This window comes from Neomonachus schauinslandi, chromosome 9 (genome assembly GCF_002201575.2).
Source record: "Neomonachus schauinslandi chromosome 9, ASM220157v2, whole genome shotgun sequence".
NCBI classification, from domain to species: domain Eukaryota; kingdom Metazoa; phylum Chordata; class Mammalia; order Carnivora; family Phocidae; genus Neomonachus; species Neomonachus schauinslandi.
Window position 1 is genome coordinate 62,236,297 of NC_058411.1, and position 20,351 is coordinate 62,256,647.

The 20,351-nt window shown below is 39.4% G+C and overlaps 1 protein-coding gene across 2 annotated transcripts in view; it reads right to left on the bottom strand.

Annotated features, from left to right (window-relative positions):
- Nucleotides 1-20,351, bottom strand: part of NPAS3 (neuronal PAS domain protein 3) — an 840,191-nt gene that overhangs the window by 410,554 nt on the left and 409,286 nt on the right. The window contains exon 3 of one of the 2 annotated variants that reach the window (XM_044917919.1): nucleotides 17,955-18,037. In XM_044917919.1, the coding sequence (XP_044773854.1) occupies nucleotides 17,955-18,037 (83 nt within the window). The remainder of the gene's footprint in view (nucleotides 1-17,954; nucleotides 18,038-20,351) is intronic. The other variant, XM_021695392.1, reaches the window with a different exon arrangement.

Sequence of the window (20,351 nt, forward strand, 5' to 3'; positions counted from 1 at the left end):
GATCAACAGGAATACCACAGACAAGGCCACACCGAATACCGACAAAATACATTTAAGAATGACCTAGAGTAGGGGACGCCTGGGTAGCTCAGTCATTTAAGTGTCAGACTCCAGATTTCAGCTCTGGTCATGATCTCAGGGTTGTGGGGTTGAGCCCCACGTCAGGCTCCGTGCTCAGCCCAGAGTCTGCCTGTCCCTCTCCCTCTGCTCTTCCCCTCACTTGTGTTCTCTCTCTCTCTCTCTCAAATAAACAAAATCTCAAAAAAAAAAAAAATGACCTAGAGTGTCATTAATGCTAAGAGTGCATATTTTCTTCACCAAAACATCTAATTGCAAAAGAGAAATTAGAATACAGCTATATATACATAGCATGTAAGGATGCTCACCAGGTTCCTATTAATGTCAATCACTGATTTATATCACTTTGCAAAATCTGTGAACTTCCCTAACATGTTTAAAGCTTAATAAATGTTTTTATAACTTGCTGGCAAAGTTATTATAATACAATAGAAGCACAGCAATTTAACGAAAGTCCCCAAAACTATTAATAGGTTCCCAATACAGAGACAAATTAAAAACAACATAAATCATTCTTCTCTCCTATACCTATCCAGTTATCTATCAGGCATTGATGATTTCAATAAAGATAGGTTACATAAACAAATGGTTGAAATTGAAAGTAGAGATATAAATTGGCCTCCGACGCATAACTCTTGCCCATTGGTCATTCCTGTTCAAGATACTAACTTGAGATAACACGAGATAAACGCACCCTTCTCTCTTTTTAAGGATTCTGGGGAACGCAAGAGATGAAAAGGTGAATTGGTTATGCTGAGTCACTCAGCTTGCTATTAGGGCAATTATGATGAGATAAGAAAAGTACTTACTGAGAGGCAAATACTCATGTTTTATGGACTTGAGTCTCATTTTTCACACCGAAGCGGAAAAAGCTGCTTACGGTCTCTCTTAGATTTGTTAACTATTTTTCTATGTTAGAAGATGGACAACAATTCACATGCACGGATTTAAATCATTGTCCTAAATCATTTGGTCCTCATTTTCCTTGAGCACTATTACACTGGCCAAAAAACCCCACCTAATTATCTACGTGCTAATGTGTGCGTGCCACTGATCTGCGGGTATACGTTCTTCACCGTCGCCACCTTCCTCCAACGATGGCCACTCAGAAAGGACTCGTGGGTGCTTAAAGCCTATCAAAGAGCCCAGGTTGGTCCTCTGAAAATTAGCTATCATAAGGCTACCATCACTGCTTTTGACAGCTGTCTTAGCAGAGACCCAGACACACAGTCGTGCCTCTGCCTGCTCATGCCATGGTAGCTGTGTCATTTGGATGCCAACTGCCGGCATAACCCGAGCAGATGCAGAACCCATATGTGCAACTCCAGATAAAATTTCCAAAGCACTGGCATCTGGACGTCAGCTTTTCTTTGCTGGCCCCACAGCTGAATGTTCTGCTAGACCTGATTGTTTCTCTGCTGGGGGTCAGTCTGCTACCACCCGTTGGCACTTCCTAGACTTCGGTGTGTTTGAAAACCGTAAGCTAGATAATCACCTCACGCTGCAGCGCACTGGGAATTTACCTATTCCGTCAGCTTTTGGGTGAAAGTCTTACCAAGGGAAATCTGAAAAATACTGGTGCTATTTCTTAATTTTTAAAAATTAAAAAAACAAACAATTCCAAAGATGAGACACAGAGAGGACAGGGTCTAAAACGGGTACAGGAAACCTTGTATTTTTGTGCACCAAGTTTCCAGCAGGGAAAATCAGCATGACAAGAAAATGCACCATGGCAGATACATTCGTGTCCGTGTTTCTCGGATTCTGTGGCAGCTTCCCCCAGCACGAGAACAGCTGTGTAGCACAGGCACCGACCCCGAGAAAAAGCAGAGGAGGGTCCTTCTCTACACATCACTCCTCTTCACTTGCTCCTTTGCAAATGAGCCACCGGATGGATGTTGTCTTCCAGGTGGGAGTAACCAAATGAGACAAAGAGATGCTTCCTGAGTGTGAATCATCACAGATGAAAAATTCTAAAGCCTTCCTCCAGGGAGAAAGAATAGCTTGATAATAAATTGACGGTGACATGTCCTCCTGCTCATCTGTGCCAGCTTTGCCAAAGCAAAGACCCTCCCTTCTGTGCAGACCAAACCTACTCCTTTCTCGAGGGATGAACAGAGTCTCCATCTTGGTGCCCAGCGTCTCCCCCATGCCTCAGTGAGGAAGAACGGGGAGAAATGAGCATTGTTTGACGGTTATGAACTCCATCAATTCAATTTCTGGGTGATAGATGCAAATGTGCTACACAGGCTGGTATTTTTTTTTTTTTTAAGATTTTATTTATTTATTTGAGAGAGAGACTGAGATAGAGAGAGCATGAGAGGGGGGAGGGTCAGAGGGAGAAGCAGGCTCCCCGCCGAGCGGGGAGGCCGATGCGGGACTTGATCCCAGGACTCCAGGATCATGACCTGAGCCAAAGGCAGATGCTTAACCGACTGAGCCACCCAGATGCCACAAGAAGCTAGAACACTTTATTTTTTTTATTTTTATTTATTTTTTAAGATTTTATTTATTTATTTGAGAGAGAGACTGGGATAGAGAGAGCATGAGAGGGGGGAGGGTCAGAGGGAGAAGCAGGCTTCCCGCGGAGCAGGGAGCCCGATGCGGGACTTGATCCAGGGACTCCAGGATCATGACCTGAGCCGAAGGCAGTTGCTTAACCAACTGAGCCACCCAGGCGCCCCAGGCTGGTATTTCTGAGAGGAACATAAAATCGATTAAGATTTTGTATAATCTTAATCGTATAATTAATATTGTACAACGATACTGTTAATAGAACACACACAGAAACTTTAAAATAATGCTGGGTGCTAACTTCAGATTCAAATGATTTAATCTCAAACGAAAAATCTTAAAATCTGTCCATTTTGTAGCAATTAAATTAAAATACAGAATTAAAATGCACATTTTCAAGGTTTTCTTTCTTTTATATCCTAAGGTGGGTGCCTTCGTTTAAGTATGAAACCAAACCACTTTTATCAACGCCTGTATTTTGGTTAAAATGAACCTGTGCTACCAAGTATTTCGCATGAAATAGATTTGGTGTTTTAAACTTAATTTATAAAACACAAAAACTCTCATTCATGGCTATTTTACACACACAAACAGAAAACAAGGAAGGCAAACACAGCCAAGTACTCCCTCCATGATAACACGTGGATCTCAAAGTTTATTATTTTTTTTTAATACTCTGGAGAACAGCCGGCATACATTTTATTCCTAATACTGTCTTCTGGCAGAATGATTCATGTAAATAAAGTAGCAGATTATAACATACTGGGGAAAGAAACATTTAGAAGGTTATGTTTTCCAGTTCAGAAGAACTCAAACATAAAAATCACCCCTAGGTATCTGAGGAATGTAGAACTGACTGGCCCTTAAGGAAGTCTGACCACCTCTATTCCTCTGTTTAGTATTCTTCCTAAGTGCAATCATGCAAAGCCTTTAGAAGGAATTGTCCTCTCTTTCAAAGGGGTTTGACTTGGGCATAGTTAATCATCACTGTGATAAAGCAATTAAAGGTATTCCGAATTAGGACTAAACCAAATGTAAGTAATCAGAAAATTAAGGGGAAAATGACATTATGATGAGACTGTGTTTTCTTTAATGACCTCTTGGCCAAGAAGGACATTCTCGCATCAGTGCTTAGGGACTTGGGTGCATAATGCATTAACCCTACTAAGAGCCTGGCATGTAAATGTCTTCTTCGAGTGACAGCAATACACCTTGGAATCATTTAGTATCGCTGACTTAATTACACTGCCCAAAACATAAGAAGCAATTAATGATCAATGGGCTAGAAGTCACATGCATGGTTTATACAAATTCAAGTCATTCTACAAACATACTGAGCACCTACTGAGCGCACAACACAGTAGAGGACACGAAGATGAACAAGACATGATTGCTATTTTCAAGCTGCTTACCATCTAGTAGGAGACACAAGACACATGATAACATTTTAGATTTCTTTTTTTCCAAAAACACACATGGGTACATTTGTATATATCTAAATGAACAATTTTTAAGTATATCGGTGATAGCTGGCCCTGAAAATGGTATTCCGTTTCCTAAGTTTTAGTTGTAAATGTGGTCACGGGCATTTTAGATCCTGTCTCCAGACCTACACCCTTCATTCCAGATTAGAATACAAAAATTTATTATAAACTCTTTGCGAGAAGGAATAACACCTAAATATTCTCTATAGCTATATTTGCTGTGTCTTCTATACAGCAAGCTATGAATACTTGTTCAATATGAATATATTAAGGGTCTGTATTTTTCCTCTGAATCGGACCACACTTAAGAGGTTAGTTATATATGTTGCCTAGGTTTTTTATGTATTCTAGGTTTTAAAAAATAATGGGTGGTGATCTCAGTGTCAAAACCTGTCCCCCCAACCTCATCTCCCAACTATAATAATTCAGAACAATCTCCAAGGATCAAGGAAATGCAACCTAATAATTTAGATATTGATCAAATTTAATATAATCTCCCTTTGGATGAATGCTAGGAGTTAAAGATCTCAAGGTGAAGGCATATGTCAGTGGCAAAATCAGGATTTTTTTCTTAACTAAATGGTTTTTAAACAGTTATTTTAAATGGATGGGACTAAGGGAGAAAATGCAGCATGTAGAAACCAGAAGAGTATTCTCTCCCACCTCTATTTTCATGTTAAGCATGGCACTTTTTGGGGAGAAATCATTTCGTGCTTTTTAAAGTTTCTGAAGGTTTTCTGAAAATCAGGGTAAACTCTTCCAACATAGTTGCATGAGATTCTATTAGACACAGCTTTGTTGATGTGGCCCAAAATGATTCTGCTTGTCTTTCAGCCTCTGCAGGCTGTCCCAAGTCTCCATTTCTGTTAATGACCTATTGCTTCTGTCTGATTCAATACAGCCCACTGGCTATGGAAATGGCAAGTCTCAGCAGGAGACAACAAAATGGTCAGCAAACAGGGCTGAGCCATGTCATTTTCCTCAAATACTTTCCCAGGAATGAAATGACAAGCTTTAAAATGTTGTCTTCTGCTCAGGGCAAATATTTCTTTATTAAACAAAAGTACATGTCCCCTAGTTTCTATTCAAACCAGAGCTTAAAGTATGTCACTTGAAAAACTTCAACAGTACAATGATTTAATACCTAATATTTCCCTTATAATTCCTCTCTTTTTCTCTCTCTCTCTGTCTCTCTCGTGTCCACTTCGGGTTCCAACACCAGCTGTGCCCATCACTAAAAGCTGCGGGTCCTTAGCAAGTCACTTTACCAGGGTTTCTTCCACCCTTAAATGGGAATGATAACAGTACCTAATTCAAAAGATGGGCCAGGAGACCAACCAGGATAATGCACATAAGCAGCTGGCTCAGTGAATATGTGTCACACAGTAAGTCTCAATAAACTTGTCCGAATACATATTATTCCCCCAAGCTTTGCATAGTTCTGTATTGAAAATCTGCATCCATCCCAATTACTTTGTGCTTGGATCCAATTTTAACCATTCAGTTTTAGAGAATCCACAAGTTACTCTACGTTCCCGTGTTAGTAAGGGTGAGTCTTTCCCATACAAAGTTCCCTTTCTTACTTAAATGAAATCCTTCAGATACGCTACAGTGAAGACACGATGAGCAGGAACAACAGAGGCATCCCACCAATTTCAGTATAGGACACGTCCTGAGGAGGGATTGTTTTATTTCAGCCTGCAATGTTGCCCCAATACAAATTTTTTCACTATACTGTAGTCTTCAGGTAAAGCCAGGTTAAATGATTATCAATTAGTTACCAGTCTGTCACATCCTGTTTAGTAACCTCCCAGTACTGTGAATCGTTTGATCTATAATAATCCAGTTCCTTCTAAAAAAAAAAAAAAATAGTAATCATACAGCTTAGCTGTGAATCCAGTGAAACTCATCATTCAGCCAAATTAACTGGTCCCGACTCAAAGGACCAGGCTTGGGTACTTTATATTTAGAAAGACCCAACAATGTCTTCCAGAAGATTAAATGCTGTCTAAATTCTGGATTGGGCTTTTACATTCAGCCCACCTAAATGTGATCTCAAGAGAGAATACAGTTGATCTTACTATGCATTATTAAATAGTTACTGAGTTTTATCTCCTATGTGACTACAATTCTAAAAGTATAATTTAAAATGTCATTGAACTATCCTTATGGATTAAAGATGCAATTAAAATAGTCATTGATATTATCATCTGCCTTTGTATTTATGTAGAACTCACAGCCTTCCCACTTAGAAAAAAAAAGAAATTTCTGTTCCTTTAGGTCAATTCTACCCTCAGTCTAATCTCCACACCAGACTAAATTTCCTAAAACACTGTATCGCCCTAAAATGAAGGATGAGAGTGGATTACTGCAGAGGGCATTTTTCTGATGGCCTAAAGGGTCACCTGCATTTTTTAAATCTTTAGAAATAAGGCGATAGCTGCTCTGACAGGACAGTTCCTGCAGCAGTCACCTGGCCTCATGGGAATTTGACGAGGCTCTTCTGCGCGGGTAATCCAACCATACACATTTTATTCATCCAGGGATAATACATATTTATAACAATTTCGCTAATTTACCCAAATGCTTTTTTTTCCCCCAACAGAGGCAAAATAACACCGTATGGGCTTTTTCTTCTCTTAGGCAGGGTGCTATTCTGCTGTCACCAAATAACACAGTCTCATGGATTCCTTACCTCGCAATCCTAAATCATCAGATCCTGAATTGGCAAGGGTCTGGAAATTAACATTCACAAGACACTAGGAGACCTAATAAAAACAACAGGAATGGGGCGCCTGGGTGGGTCAGTTGGTTAAGCGACTGCCTTCAGCTCAGGTCATGATCCTGGAGTCCTGGGATCGAGTCCCGCATCGGGCTCCCTGCTCAGCAGGGAGTCTGCTTCTCCCTCTGACCCTCCTCCCTCTCATGCTCTCTCTCTATCATTCTCCCTCTCTCTCAATAAATAAATAAAAATCTTTAAAAAAATAAAAATAAATAAAATAAATAAAATAAAAACAGCAGGAGTCTTGGTGACCTGGAGCATCTGACCCAGCTCCCGGGCCGGCCCACAGGTATGTGTCTGCCTGCAGTAGAGAAAAGAGCCCAGTAGTAATCCCTGTACCCTCCAGCAGGACCCCCATAGTGCCTTCTTATTACTAGTGCCTACAGGTATTGTTGACTGCGGACTTGTAATAGACATAGTATTACCCACGTCCGGCTCAGAAGAAAACCACTTGCCAACACGTATCAGCCGCAATGTGCTGTGTAATTTTCCTCTTGAAATCAGCTGTTCCTTCCACAACTGTTTTCAAAGGACAAGGATAACAATTTCATCTCAGCTGATTTAGAGAAAGTCCAATGTACAAAGGGAAACAGACGTCCAAGAGTGAGAAATACTTGTTTTCTTATTTACTTCATCTTTCGTGGCTGCATTTTTTGACTTTTCAACATTTCTTCCTTTGTTTTTTTACTTTGTGCAGTTAGTAAGAGATATTTGACCACATACCGGTGCACACACGCCTGCACACATCCACGCACAAAGAGGGACGACTACTTACGGAAGATTCTTCGGTAATCATCTTCCTGTCTTCAAAAAGCTAGTGAAGTAGGCTACAGATGTGACATTATCGTAAAGTAACTGTTCGATTATCTGTTCAATCTAGCTCTTAGTGTATTTAGAGAATTTTTTTAATATCTTAAACTAATTTTGATTCAGCTCTTCTGAACCAGACTTTTCCCAAGTGTTTTGCAGAATCCTAGTGTTCTGGGATGCTCACAAGTGTCTGCAATCACCTTAGTTTGGGAAACAAAGCATATCACCACCACCACTCCCACCCCACCCCTGCAAATGTTTCCTCAAACCCAAAAGCTCACAGAATCCAAAAGGCACTTGTGAGATTCTGGATACTCAGATGAGAAAGCAACCCTCGCCACATTGACTGTGTTTTGGTTCCCTGATAAATGATAATGAGCTGGTGCCACTCTATTCTGTCATTCATAGCTGAGGCTGGGAACAAGAATATAATGTTGACTACCACCAAGGACTATTCTACAGCCTGAAAGAACACTGTAATATGGCCCAGGTCTGCAGATATCTACATGCATCGGGAAATTATTCATATTCATATTTGACACATAACCCTAAGATTTGCTAAGACCTCTATCCACTTTGAAAATTGAAAGTATAATTATCCTTCTGTTCCAGTTTAATCTCCAAATAATGCAGCAACCCTTAGCCCTGCAAAAGAATTAAAGATCTCTCTCCACACCTTGGAAGCAATCTTCCTAACAGCAGGCTCCAAACAAAACTGCCCAACCACAATATTGCTCTTCTTCTTCCTCCCCGACCTCTACCATATGGGACCCCTCTACAGAACACCAAGTCCTAGTGAAGCCAGGACCCTCAAAAACTCCCGCAGATATGAACACCAGACTCAAAAGGGTATGTGTGGTGGGGTGAAGGGCACGAAGCATGTAACTCTAAGTCTGTAGCCCCAGGAAGTGCTCGTGGACCAGCCCCAAGCTGGGGAGTCCCATTCCCACCGGTTACGTCGGGGAGCAGCTCCGTGGGGCCCACTTCGGTTGCATACTCATGGTGCAGTGGGCTGTGTGTAGTGTCTCATCTCAGTCTTACAGCAGGGCAGGGGCTGAGAATCACTACCATCACGATTTGGGGTTGAGAAAACTGAGGCGTTGAGAGTATAAATAAGTTATCCAAGTCTACATAATTAAGATGGGGCGTTCAAACCCGGGTATTACTGATTCAAAAGACTCTCACCTAAGTTACACTGAAATGCGTTGGTCTCTTTTGTTATCAGTCTTCTCAACGCTTAACTGGGAATGCTGAGAGACAATACCATGACTCACCGTTGTATCTAAGTATTTTCTCCACTCTCTGAGGCAAATAAGGCACTCAGTAAATATTTACTAAATGGAAGCCTATTATTTTTAGATTTATTGTCTCATTTCCCTAGATCCTGGATATCTCAGATGATTTTGTGGCTAGAAAGCCCTCACTTACTATTAGTGCTAGTCCTAGTCACGTGGCCAAAACCCCCAGCTTTCCTCCACAGGGAGAGTTACCTCAAACCCTTCCACTCCCCTTCCCCACACCTCTCATACTGCTTGTCAGTGAAGAATGCCATATATCTATTCTGCAAATCAAAGTTAGTAAGGTGTGTGAAAACCCAAAGGGATATGTATGTACCTGCCACACAGATACACATACCATCATGGAAATCCTTCCAGGAAGCACCCCCTTTTGCTCTCGATGTGGAAAGATGTCTTCTCTGGCATTACAGATGATAGATTTGGGGCAACACGCATGAGAAGAATCCTATGTGCACTTCGATGTCTCTTCACATAATTTGTAGCAATGGATGATGACTGCTTTCACCTTCTAGTTCTTCTGGACTTCTGACTGGCTGTTCATTCCCACTTTTCTAGGCAAATTGAGGAGACTATACAGCATGATGAAAAGAGTAATGGCACATCCCATTTTAGTCCAAAGGAAATGTTGATTCTGGAGTCCCCTTATAAACTCTACTTTTTCTAGTTGCTAATGAGATTGTTCTAACAACTCCTTTGGTTGTTCTGAGAACGATTTTCATTCTCAAGGTGAAAATACATTCTTACCACCAAATTTAAAATTTTTATCGTGAGCCAGTTAGTATATACCACCAAATATAAATATCATTTATGTAAACAGATAATTGATGTTGTGTTCAATGAAAATATTTATCTTGCTTTTAACCTGAGAGGATTAAGAAAGTTCCTGGATTCTTTTTTTTTTTTTAAAGATTTTATTTATTTGAGAGAGAGAGAATGAGAGAGAGCACATGAGAGGGGGGAGGGTCAGAGGGAGAAGCAGACTCCCTGCCAAGCAGGGAGCCCGATACGGGACTCGATCCAGGGACTCCAGGATCATGACCTGAGCCGAAGGCAGTCGCCCAACCAACTGAGCCACCCAGGCGCCCAAGAAAGTTCCTGTATTCTGATATTGGTAACGATACTGTGAAGCATTAACAGTTTTCCTCAGGACCTTGCGCATCATTCTGGACTACCCAACATACAGACAAATACTAGCAGACACTTAAACACATTCTATATATCAGGTTCTGGACTAAGCACTTTCAACTATAGTATCTCACTCAGTCCTCACAACATGCCTGTCAAGAAAATTTTTGCTACTATTTTCTCCATTTTAAAGATGAGGAAATGGAAGCCCGGGGCGAGAGACTGCTCTAGGTCTACACAGTTACTAAGTGAGCAAATTGGGATGTGAACTCAAGTTAGATGGATGCCAAAATCCATGCAACAGAAGAATCTCCCATACTCCACCCTGCATCTAGAAGATGTGGATATAAACTGACCTGGGAACACAGGGGTGAGATGAGGCTCTAGCTCTGGGGCTCTGGGGTTAACTGTGATTCTGCTAAGAACTTTTTTTTTTTTTGCTCATTCATTTATTCACCAGATATTTCTTGAGCATCTATTACATGAAGGACTGAAATTTTGCACTTGGAATATTCTAGTATTAGCACTTGTTCTGGCCCACCTCTGAAGGATACAGGAAGCTTATACTACATTTAATGGGATTTGACCTTTTCAGAGAAAAGTTTCATGAGTTATTTTTCCAAAGTGTGGCAAATCAATAGCCCCAGTGTTTCCTATGGTTTTTTATATACAATGAGGTAAAGCAGCAATGATTTTTTTTAAAGGACAGGTTTTAAATTTTCACAACCATAAAATATCTTCTCATACTCAATCACAAATATGATATTACATGACTTGCTAATTTTGAATAATAAATTACTTTGTCCCTTAAAATGAAATGCTAAAGGGGCGCCTGGGTGGCTCAGTCATTAAGCGTCTGCCTTCGGCTCAGGTCATGATCCCAGGGTCCTGGGATCGAGCCCCGCATCGGGCTCTCTGCTCCACAGGAAGCCTGCTTCTCCCTCTCCCACTCCCCCTGCTTGTGTTCCCTCTCTCGCTGTGTTCTCTCTGTCAAATAAATAAAATCTTAAAAATGAAATGCTAAGGCAATACAGTTACTGTGAAATAATAGTTGGGCCATCAACCTCTGTGTGCTTTAGTGTTTCAATTTTGAGGATGGAGATTTTGATAAAACACACATTCTTCGGTTAACGTGGAGACCATGAGCTAATCCATGGCAAACCACACCGAGATTCTCCAATGAAACCAAGTTCCTAAGGATAAAACATTAATCTAGATAGAAAATACATGCAAGGGTCAGAGCGAAGCCTGCTTCTCGTAGCCCCGCAACTTCGATGACTTGCACATTGCAGGTAGGAGACCGAGCTGACTCCTCTAATACTCAGTTGCCAAATTAGATAAAGGACAGACACATCTCTGTCATAAACCCTCTTTCAAAAGTTATGATTCACTCATAGATGTATCTCATTTGAAACTCAGGTCAGTTTCTAACAGAAGTTGTGAATTAACTTCCAACACTAAAAACATTTTCCTAACAGTGCCAGTATCTTATTTGAGGTAAGGAAGTGAGACAGGTGAACAATAGACTGAAGAAATTTCTACTTCTCTTTCTTTTCTTTTTAAATAAAAACACTGTAAACCTTACTTCCAATTGTTTTACAGCTCAATTGATAAGGTGTGTTCCTTTTTTTTTTTGTTCAAGAAAATTTAAAAGCAACTAATTTAAATATGCAAAATTATCTTGAGTTGTTCATACAAGTGAACTTAAAAGCCGTGCAACACAGGAAAATTAAGTAATTATGCCTCCAAGTTATTTACTGCAATTAAGCTCATTTATCATATGCAAATTAGTGCAAACTGGTCTCATTAGTTACTAAATTACTCAATATGAGCTGAACAATGTAGCACTCCAGTTTGTAATGAAAAATCCCTGTAGAGGCAAGCAGTATCAATTAAGCTAATTTGCATATGCAAATATATTCACCAACTTTCTCTTTTTCTATATTTAGTTTTACATTTTCTTACCATTCCGGATCACAGGGAGACTACAGGGTCGCTTACCTTCCTCTCCTTCCTCTATCACAGCTGAAGAATACCTCTATTATTTGAAGTTATCGTATTTTATTTTAGCACTGATATCCAGCAGGATGACACTTTGCCAACAAGGGCCACCAGGAGTAAGAATATGCAACTTCCTGGAGATGATCATTTCTTTTATAAGTTCCAATAAAATAATAAATAAGGGTGAAATTCCAATTCATCAATAAAATGAACAACAGACTTGAATGTTATCACTCTCTTTCAGAGAAGTCTTTTAAAAAAACACTGCCATCAAATGTAAAATGAATGCTGGCTTGGCTAGGCAGCATCTTAAATAAAATAATCTGGATCTTGTACTAGTCAGTTTTGGAGCTGTTTTAGGTATTATTCCCTTTGCTTTGTCCAGATGTTTGAATTGTATTAGTCAACCTTTTATTTTTCTCTTGCTGATTCAAGGAGATGCTGAGAACAATACATTGGCATTCTCTACCCCCAACCTCAACACTGTTGTAAGTAGCTTCCTCTGCCTATAGAGCTCATGTACTTTCTCTAACGAATCTTTTTCTTAGTCTTCTACGATTGAATGGGTCTCAGAGACTGGAGCAGGACTGTGACTAGAAATACCTGAACAATAACAAAGATATAAAATGTCACAAGTTACGATTTGTTTTCCTTATTACATCAACTACAAATTTTTAAATACTTCTGGTAAGGAACCTGTATGTTTTTCTCTGACAATAATTCTGCAGGACCAAAGCAGTATGCAGACAAACTAGTCACGATTCCAGGACATGTTCTTAACCAATCTTCAGAATGTGATCAGTAATGGAATCAGAATTGCAAGGTAAACCTTGATCTGATTTTTTCCCAAATCTGATCCCAAACAGCTTTTTTTAAACCTAGGTCCTTCTTTCACTTGAGATAGGAATCTACTCTGTATTCTGTGGCTAAGGTGTTGAGGGAAAGAAAAGCCTCATGATGAAAACCTGACATTTCATTGAGAAATGGTGCCGTCCATCTCACCCACACAAATCTCTGACTACTTTGCCTATCAAATGGAAAAATAGCTACATTTGAGTTCCCTTCCTCCCCACCATTTTAGGTAAATACATACCTTAATTAAACTGTTCTGCTAAGGCAATGGCCATATCTATATCTTCTACAAGAGGGTTGTTCTACCAATAAATGAACCTTGCAAAAACATCTCCCTCATTTTGCCGGGGAAGATAGGCAGTCTCCTAACTACTGTGCCCAGCCTTTTCTAAGTCAAACAAACTCAAGTGTTATAATCCTACAATGTTTTTGATGGTTCTCCCTTGGTCTGCCCATAGGATTCTCTTGCAGTTTGGGACTTAAGTGTTCTAAGAGCAAAACAAAATGTCTTGATGCCCAGAAATAATACAGGGACAATGACACAGATATAGGAGGGTTCATGCAATACAGCCAAGTGCAAACTGACACATAGGTACCATGTTTCTGCCATTATCTCCCATTAGGGCATTTCTTAAAGAATATTCTTTTTATTCTCCTAAGACAGCTTATGATTTTTTTTAATAAAACATGTGGGTACTTATTATGATTGTATTCATCTACCTCACAAAATGTCATTTATTTTAATATCCACAACTAGTTATGGATAAAGACCATCCTTCAATCACTTTATAAGTACGTCGTAGTTGTGAGTACTGATACATATCATACAACGTCATGGTAGGTACACACTACCTACACATATAGGTAGTTCACCATAACGTGCTCACAATGAATACAAACATAAACCTTAAAAATTTTCCATATACCAGGTCTGATTTGATTGTTTTAACACCTGTGAGATGAGTACAACAGCATTGCTATGGAGTATGCAAAAACAATACTGCAATTTTATATAACAATTATGTAAGCATTATTTACAGAAAGAAAAAAAACTTAAAACCTTCTGCTAAGGGCATGCAAATAATTAAAGCACTCCATTCATAAATCTGCACCTAAGGGAAAGTCATTCCACTAATTTTACGAGTTATGAAGATGATATTTGTTACTATTTTGTGTTTCATTAACTTTGATAAGTAAAATATGAATATTCTATCTGGTCTCTAAGTTGGGAAAGTAAAAGTAAATAACACTCATAATTTTTGGTATTAAAGAAGTCATGAAGTGGGAACAACAATGCCCTAAGAGAGCTTTCAAAGCAGGAACCAGATTAGTGCTTAGTCACATATACTATATTCAGGAAAGACCCCAACATAATGACCTAAAGTTCTTGGATTTTTTTCTTAGCTTGTAGCAAAAAGCACAATGTCTAAACCTGACCCCTTGCCCTTCTGCTCCTCATCTGATTAATAAAAGTCAAAGAAGAATAAAGTGAACCAAAATGCCTTGACTCAGTCCTAATGCATACACTCCAGTCCAGCAGTTGCAAGGCTGGTATCACTTGAATCCTCAACTCTCCTGCAGAAGATACCTCCATCTTGAAATTCATGCCTGAAACAGCTACAGGTTCACTGGGGCTACGGTACTGGTCACAGTCATTCCAGAAGCCTCCATGTGACAATGTGACTGGTAGCCCCAGAGCTGCCCAGGGCACAGCCCAGCCAATGACCTTGCCTACATACACCAGTATTAGGCCATTAAATTGGAAAATGACTTTGCAACAGTTGGTTTTATATTGATAGAATCACCATTAAGTTAAATGTTCCCCATCTCAGCAGAAAAGAAGTCAAATTTTAAAGGATACGCCAATACATGGCTAATAAGATATATGTAGCAAAAACACATATTGCAGTAAACCACATGGGTGAAGCAAAGACTAACGAGTCTGTCTTCATCCCTCACCCCAAACTCTCTACACCAAGGGGTCCTTAGCCCACTCTCCCATGAAACCTCACTGGGGACACAGGCAGGGAAGCATGGCACTTGGTGCTGAGAAGTCACAGGCATTTACTGAACCCCACCACTCTCCCATGAAACATCACTGGGGACACAGGCAGGGAAGCATGGCACTTGGTGCTGAGAAGTCATAGGCATTTACTGAACCCCACCCCGGTATTCAGAACTGACCTCTACCTTATCTTCCACGTCCCACATTTCCCATGCCTACCGTGTTGACTACACAGGTTTTTATCAGATATTTGCAAGTGAAGGAAGGGGAGGAGAGAGGGAAGAAAGAATTCATCCCTGTCCTCAAGAATCAACCAGATTCTACCATGAACCCTCTTGAAGGAAAATATGGAAACCATCTTATGCTTGCAGACCACTGAGATATTGCTGAATGTGGTACAGATAAGGGTCTATGGGCTCAAGAGCCCCCTGCAAGGAGGGAAGAACACTAAGAGAGCTTAGAGAAGGCTCTTCTTGTTAGTACCATTTCCCAACCCCTTCCTACGCACAATTCTAATATTTCATTTAGAGGAGTATATACACCTCTTCCCTTGCCATAACTACTGGTATTAGAATCAAATGATAAAAAATTGTAATTTCAATGACAATTTCAAGATTATCTAGTACAACCATACTTGGAGGCCTGACTTTCTTGAAAGCATCCCTACCAAGGCACCTATACTTCCCCTTAGAGACAAAGACTTTGAACATACTCCAAATGTGAACAGCCCTATTTAGTTTTCTTGAATGAAGGTGATTTTTTTTATCCCTTTCTCTCTTCCGCACTCTGAAGCCACACAGAATGTATCTAATCCTTTTTTCACATGAGGTCTTCAAATATAGAGAAAGGACATTAACATCCTTTCTAAATCCTAACTATACTAAACTTCACCAAACCCTTCATGCACTCCTCATGTGATATGATTTCTAGTTCCCACACCAGTCTGGTTATCCTATTCTAAATGACATCCAGTTGTCTATGTCTCTCTTCAAGTGTGTTGTCTAAGCTGGGTATGACCAATCCCAGGAGCAGAAGAGCTCAGCAGCCTCCTTCTAGATCCCCAACTCTCTTAAGGACACCCACTGTTGAACTGACATTTGGAACAACCATCATATACTCTATTTACATTAAGCTTATGTTCAATTCAGACTCCTCTAAGTTTTGTGTTTTGAACTAGTTTTAAATTCTTGCAGCTCCTGGGGCACCTGGGTGGCTCAGTTGTTAAGTGTCTGCCTTCGGCTCAGGTCATGGTCCCAGGGTCCTGGGATCGAGCCCTGCATCGGGCTCCCTGCTCCTCAGGAAGCCTGCTTCTCCCTCTCCCACTCCCCCTGCTTGTGTTCCCTCTCTCGCTGTGTCTCTCTCTGTCAAATAAATAAATTTAAAAAAAAAATCTTGAAAAAAAATTCTTGCAGCTCCTAAGTCACCCTTCCTTGAGGACTCTGGACTCAAATTTCAGAATGAATTGAGAAGATAATAATCTGAGGCTACTGTTTGGACCATTTCTTTCACTGACTAAGTCTTATGCACTAACTGCTTCAGAATAGAAACAGGAGTCATCCCGAATCAAGTCAGAATTTAACAATATATATACAGCATGGCTCATATAAAACTTATAAAGGAGATTCTGAACCGTGTGTACAGGAAAAAAGAAAATAAAAATTGAGGATCTAGGAAGAAATATCCTTTCTGTATCCCTGAAACTAATCTACTGCCAAGGTAACTCAAAATGTGTGCATGATAGAAGAGCAAATCCCAAGGTATACTTCAATACACATCAGTTATATAGGAATTTAACAGATATTAATAGAGAAATGGCAAACATCAGAATAAACAAAATAAACCAAGTAAGGCTGTTCAGGGCCTTAAATTTGCAAATATGAATTGTGACATCTCAGACCTAATGAATCATCGAAACTGTCTCAAAGGGCTGTTAAAAATCATCAATTTCTGGACCTCACCCTGAAGATCCTGATTTAGTAAGAATGTGTCCTTCAAACAAGTGTCTCAGATGATTCTGCAGCTGCCAACTCATGAACCACCACAGAGAATCACTGGGATTTGACCACGGAGAATCTGATGCTAACAGTTTTTCTGGGTACATATCGTCAGGAATAATATGCTAGGTCCAATGAAAAGCATAACCAACTTTTCGAAATAAGCTGCCTAACTATGCTGAACATGTCTGCTTCTCTAATTCCATATTAAAAATGTATCTGACATAGTTTTAAAAAAAAAGAAAAGAAAAGAAAAAACAAGCTTTGGCCATGTCAACATATGTCCTGGAAGCATAAACAATGTAGGACAATTATCCCTGGATGTGTCCAAGTCACAGCAAAGTCTTAAGGAAAAAAATTTTTTTGAGTAAGCGAGATGTAGGGTTTGGGATGAATCTTATCTAGGACTAAATGACTGCAGTTCCATCCTAGTAACCCTCACATTTACCTGCCATGGAATTCATTGGCAAAATCAATTATGATTATTTGTCTCCTTTTACTTAAAAATATACTTTAAAATTTCATTCTGAGAAAGCTTGTAATTTGGGGAAGCAAACGTTAAGATTGAAAGCGCTTATGAATACAAACTCAAGCAAAGAACAACTGAAATTTGGCAGCACATAAAAATGTCACATTACTGTCACAACAAAGTTTTGCTCTTCCAAAAACAATATATAGCTCCAAAGACACACACATATATCCACTTACAAATGCAGCACACACACAATCATTCTGGGAACAGCCAGCTACTATACATTGCACATCAACTGAATAGTGCAATTTATCTCAATTATTACAGCACAAATAATACTTGCCCTCCCTTTCTCATTAATATTCTCTCAAGGGATGGCTTTCTAAAAAGAAAAAAATAAATTCATAAGAATTTCATAATTCCAAGATAAAACAACAGTCATACACATAGCCGGCATCTAAAAATATTTTTTAAATAAAGACTAAACACGTAAATTTTTCTTAGTAAAACACAAGCAAGCTTCTTTCTCTTTTAGTTACCTGCAAAATGTGACTTCCCAAATGTGCTTCAAATACTTCAATGGCCAGTGCACTGGGGCTTCTCCTTCGTTGTGCACCTATAACTTATTAAAAAACAAAGAAGAAGAAAAAAAAAGAAAAGAAAGAAGAAAACAAATTAAGTTGGAGCTCTGATTCACACCTTTAACTTATTTTCCCACTAACTACACATCACGAGATGGTTACTACACCAAAGAGCTCTGAAAGAAACACAGCCCAGGGTTCATTTTGATGCTGAGTTGCCTGAGCAAAAGCAGACATGAGGCTAAATTTTCAACTCAGAATATTAATTTCTGCGAACATGAAAAATTATATCCAGACTTTTTCACTTTTACATGACCATTTAGACTGTGTTTCCTACACTGGAGCAAAACCATGAATGTTTACATTTCTTTAAAATAAATTAGCACACTGTTTCTCGTAAAATGTAAGAATTGTTATTTTTAAAGCACACATATACTGCCTGCCCACGTACGCCTCCCCCACCCCCCGCCAAGGCCCCCAGGACTAAACCTTTCATATCTTTTAGGCTAGGAAAAAGCAAACAGGACTTTTTTTTATGTTCCAATGCAATAACTTTATCACAATTTAATAAGCACAACATGTCGGATAAGAGATTCTCATTAATGACTGTTTGCACTAGTGTTAAGTGTCTCAGGATGGCTGGATTTCATGTTTACTGAACACTCATGTGTAACTATTCCTACAGGACCTACAAGAAGCCCAGGTAGACTCTTGCCTAGCACGTGCCTCACCAGGCAAGTGACTGTTTTCTTATCCGAATCCTCGGGTTCTCCTACTGACTTAGGATCTGTCCGCCCCTTCCTGGCAGACCCTACATGTGTTGTCTGCAGGCCCCTCACTCAGGAGCCTCTGATAATCCTTAACAAAAGTGAGCTTAATGCAGGATATCTGTGGGATCCAGGATCGAGGGTCTTTCCTTTACTAATTTTCTTTTGCATGAGGTCACCATTTGCTTTCAAATCTGTTTTGGGTATTTTTCCTTTTTTAAAAAAAAAAAAAATTTTCAAACATAAAAATCTGCTTCATGGTAACTTCTGGAAGGAAATATTTAGATCTTTTCCTTATTTCCAACAAGTAAATCCCTCAAGTTTTCCTGTTTTTCTTGAAAATTTTATTTTAAAGCTCTACCTTCCTCAAACCTACACAATAAATTGAAATAAAACCAAACCCCACTTTCTTACATCTAAAAACACTTTCAGCTAGTTGACAAGAAAATTCCAGCAAAATGCTGCTGGGGTAATTCTGCTTCGTTTCCGCTACTAAGTCAGTCAGTTGGATCCCTAGCTTAGTAGGGATTATAATATAAATGTACTTATGACTATTGTGCTGTGCAGAAGTAGGCAGTTTACGCCTGCAATTGTGAGTTAGTGTCTGCAATGTCTGAAAGGCACTTTGAAAATAGCATGAGTGTTAAGTATCATTATGACTGGCAAGAAGAAATAAAACAGGCATTTTTTTCAATGGGAAAATTTATAAAATATAATTGAAGAGTGATTATTATCAAAGAATATTCCAGCTGGAAGGGATCTTAGAAATCTCTATTCTAACTTCCTCATTTGCTTCAGAAGCAAAACACACAATAATTTTAAAATAGAAAAATCAGTTTTCTATCCTAACATTAATCTTTACTATAAGTATAGACTTGAGATTTTTTAAAAATTTAATATTCAGATACAGTTAAGACACTACCGCTGTGTGTGTATGTGCACATTTCTGATTAATTTCCTATTCTAACATGCACATTACTCCCTTCAAAACTCCTTTGGCATTTTTGATAATGCAGCTGTCTTGCTGAATACTGTTTTCAGTTTCTAGAGTGTTAATTGCACATTATGGTAGCTTGGTGTGAATGATCCCACATGAATAAAATCTGCAGTCCTTTTTTTTTTTTTTCTTTTTTTTAAGATTGTTGTGGGGAGCTTCTGGGAGGGAGGGGAGGGGGTTGAAAAATTTCAAAAGTGTCCACTCTTTTTTTGAGGCAGTAATTAGGATCCAGAAAGCTCCTTATTAGTAATAGTTCATCATTTGTGGGCATTTCAGGACTTCCAATTTTGAAGTTCAAAATAAACCACTGCACTTCACAGAAGAAATGGACTGGAGAATGCAGACTCTTCTATAAAAAGCTGGATTAAGAAGAGGCCAGGAGAGCAATATCCCCCAACCTAGAGAGAACCCTAAAACATCACAGCAAATATTAGGAGCGTTTTATTTACTAGGAGGCCCAAGAGGCATGCTCCAGTAACAACAGATGGCAGCCCAACTGCCTTCTGGAAGCATAGAACATTGACTTCAGTGGGGTGCTCACAGGGGTTATTCAAGTCTGGCCACTGATGGCCTTTCTTTTCTTGCCTTTTC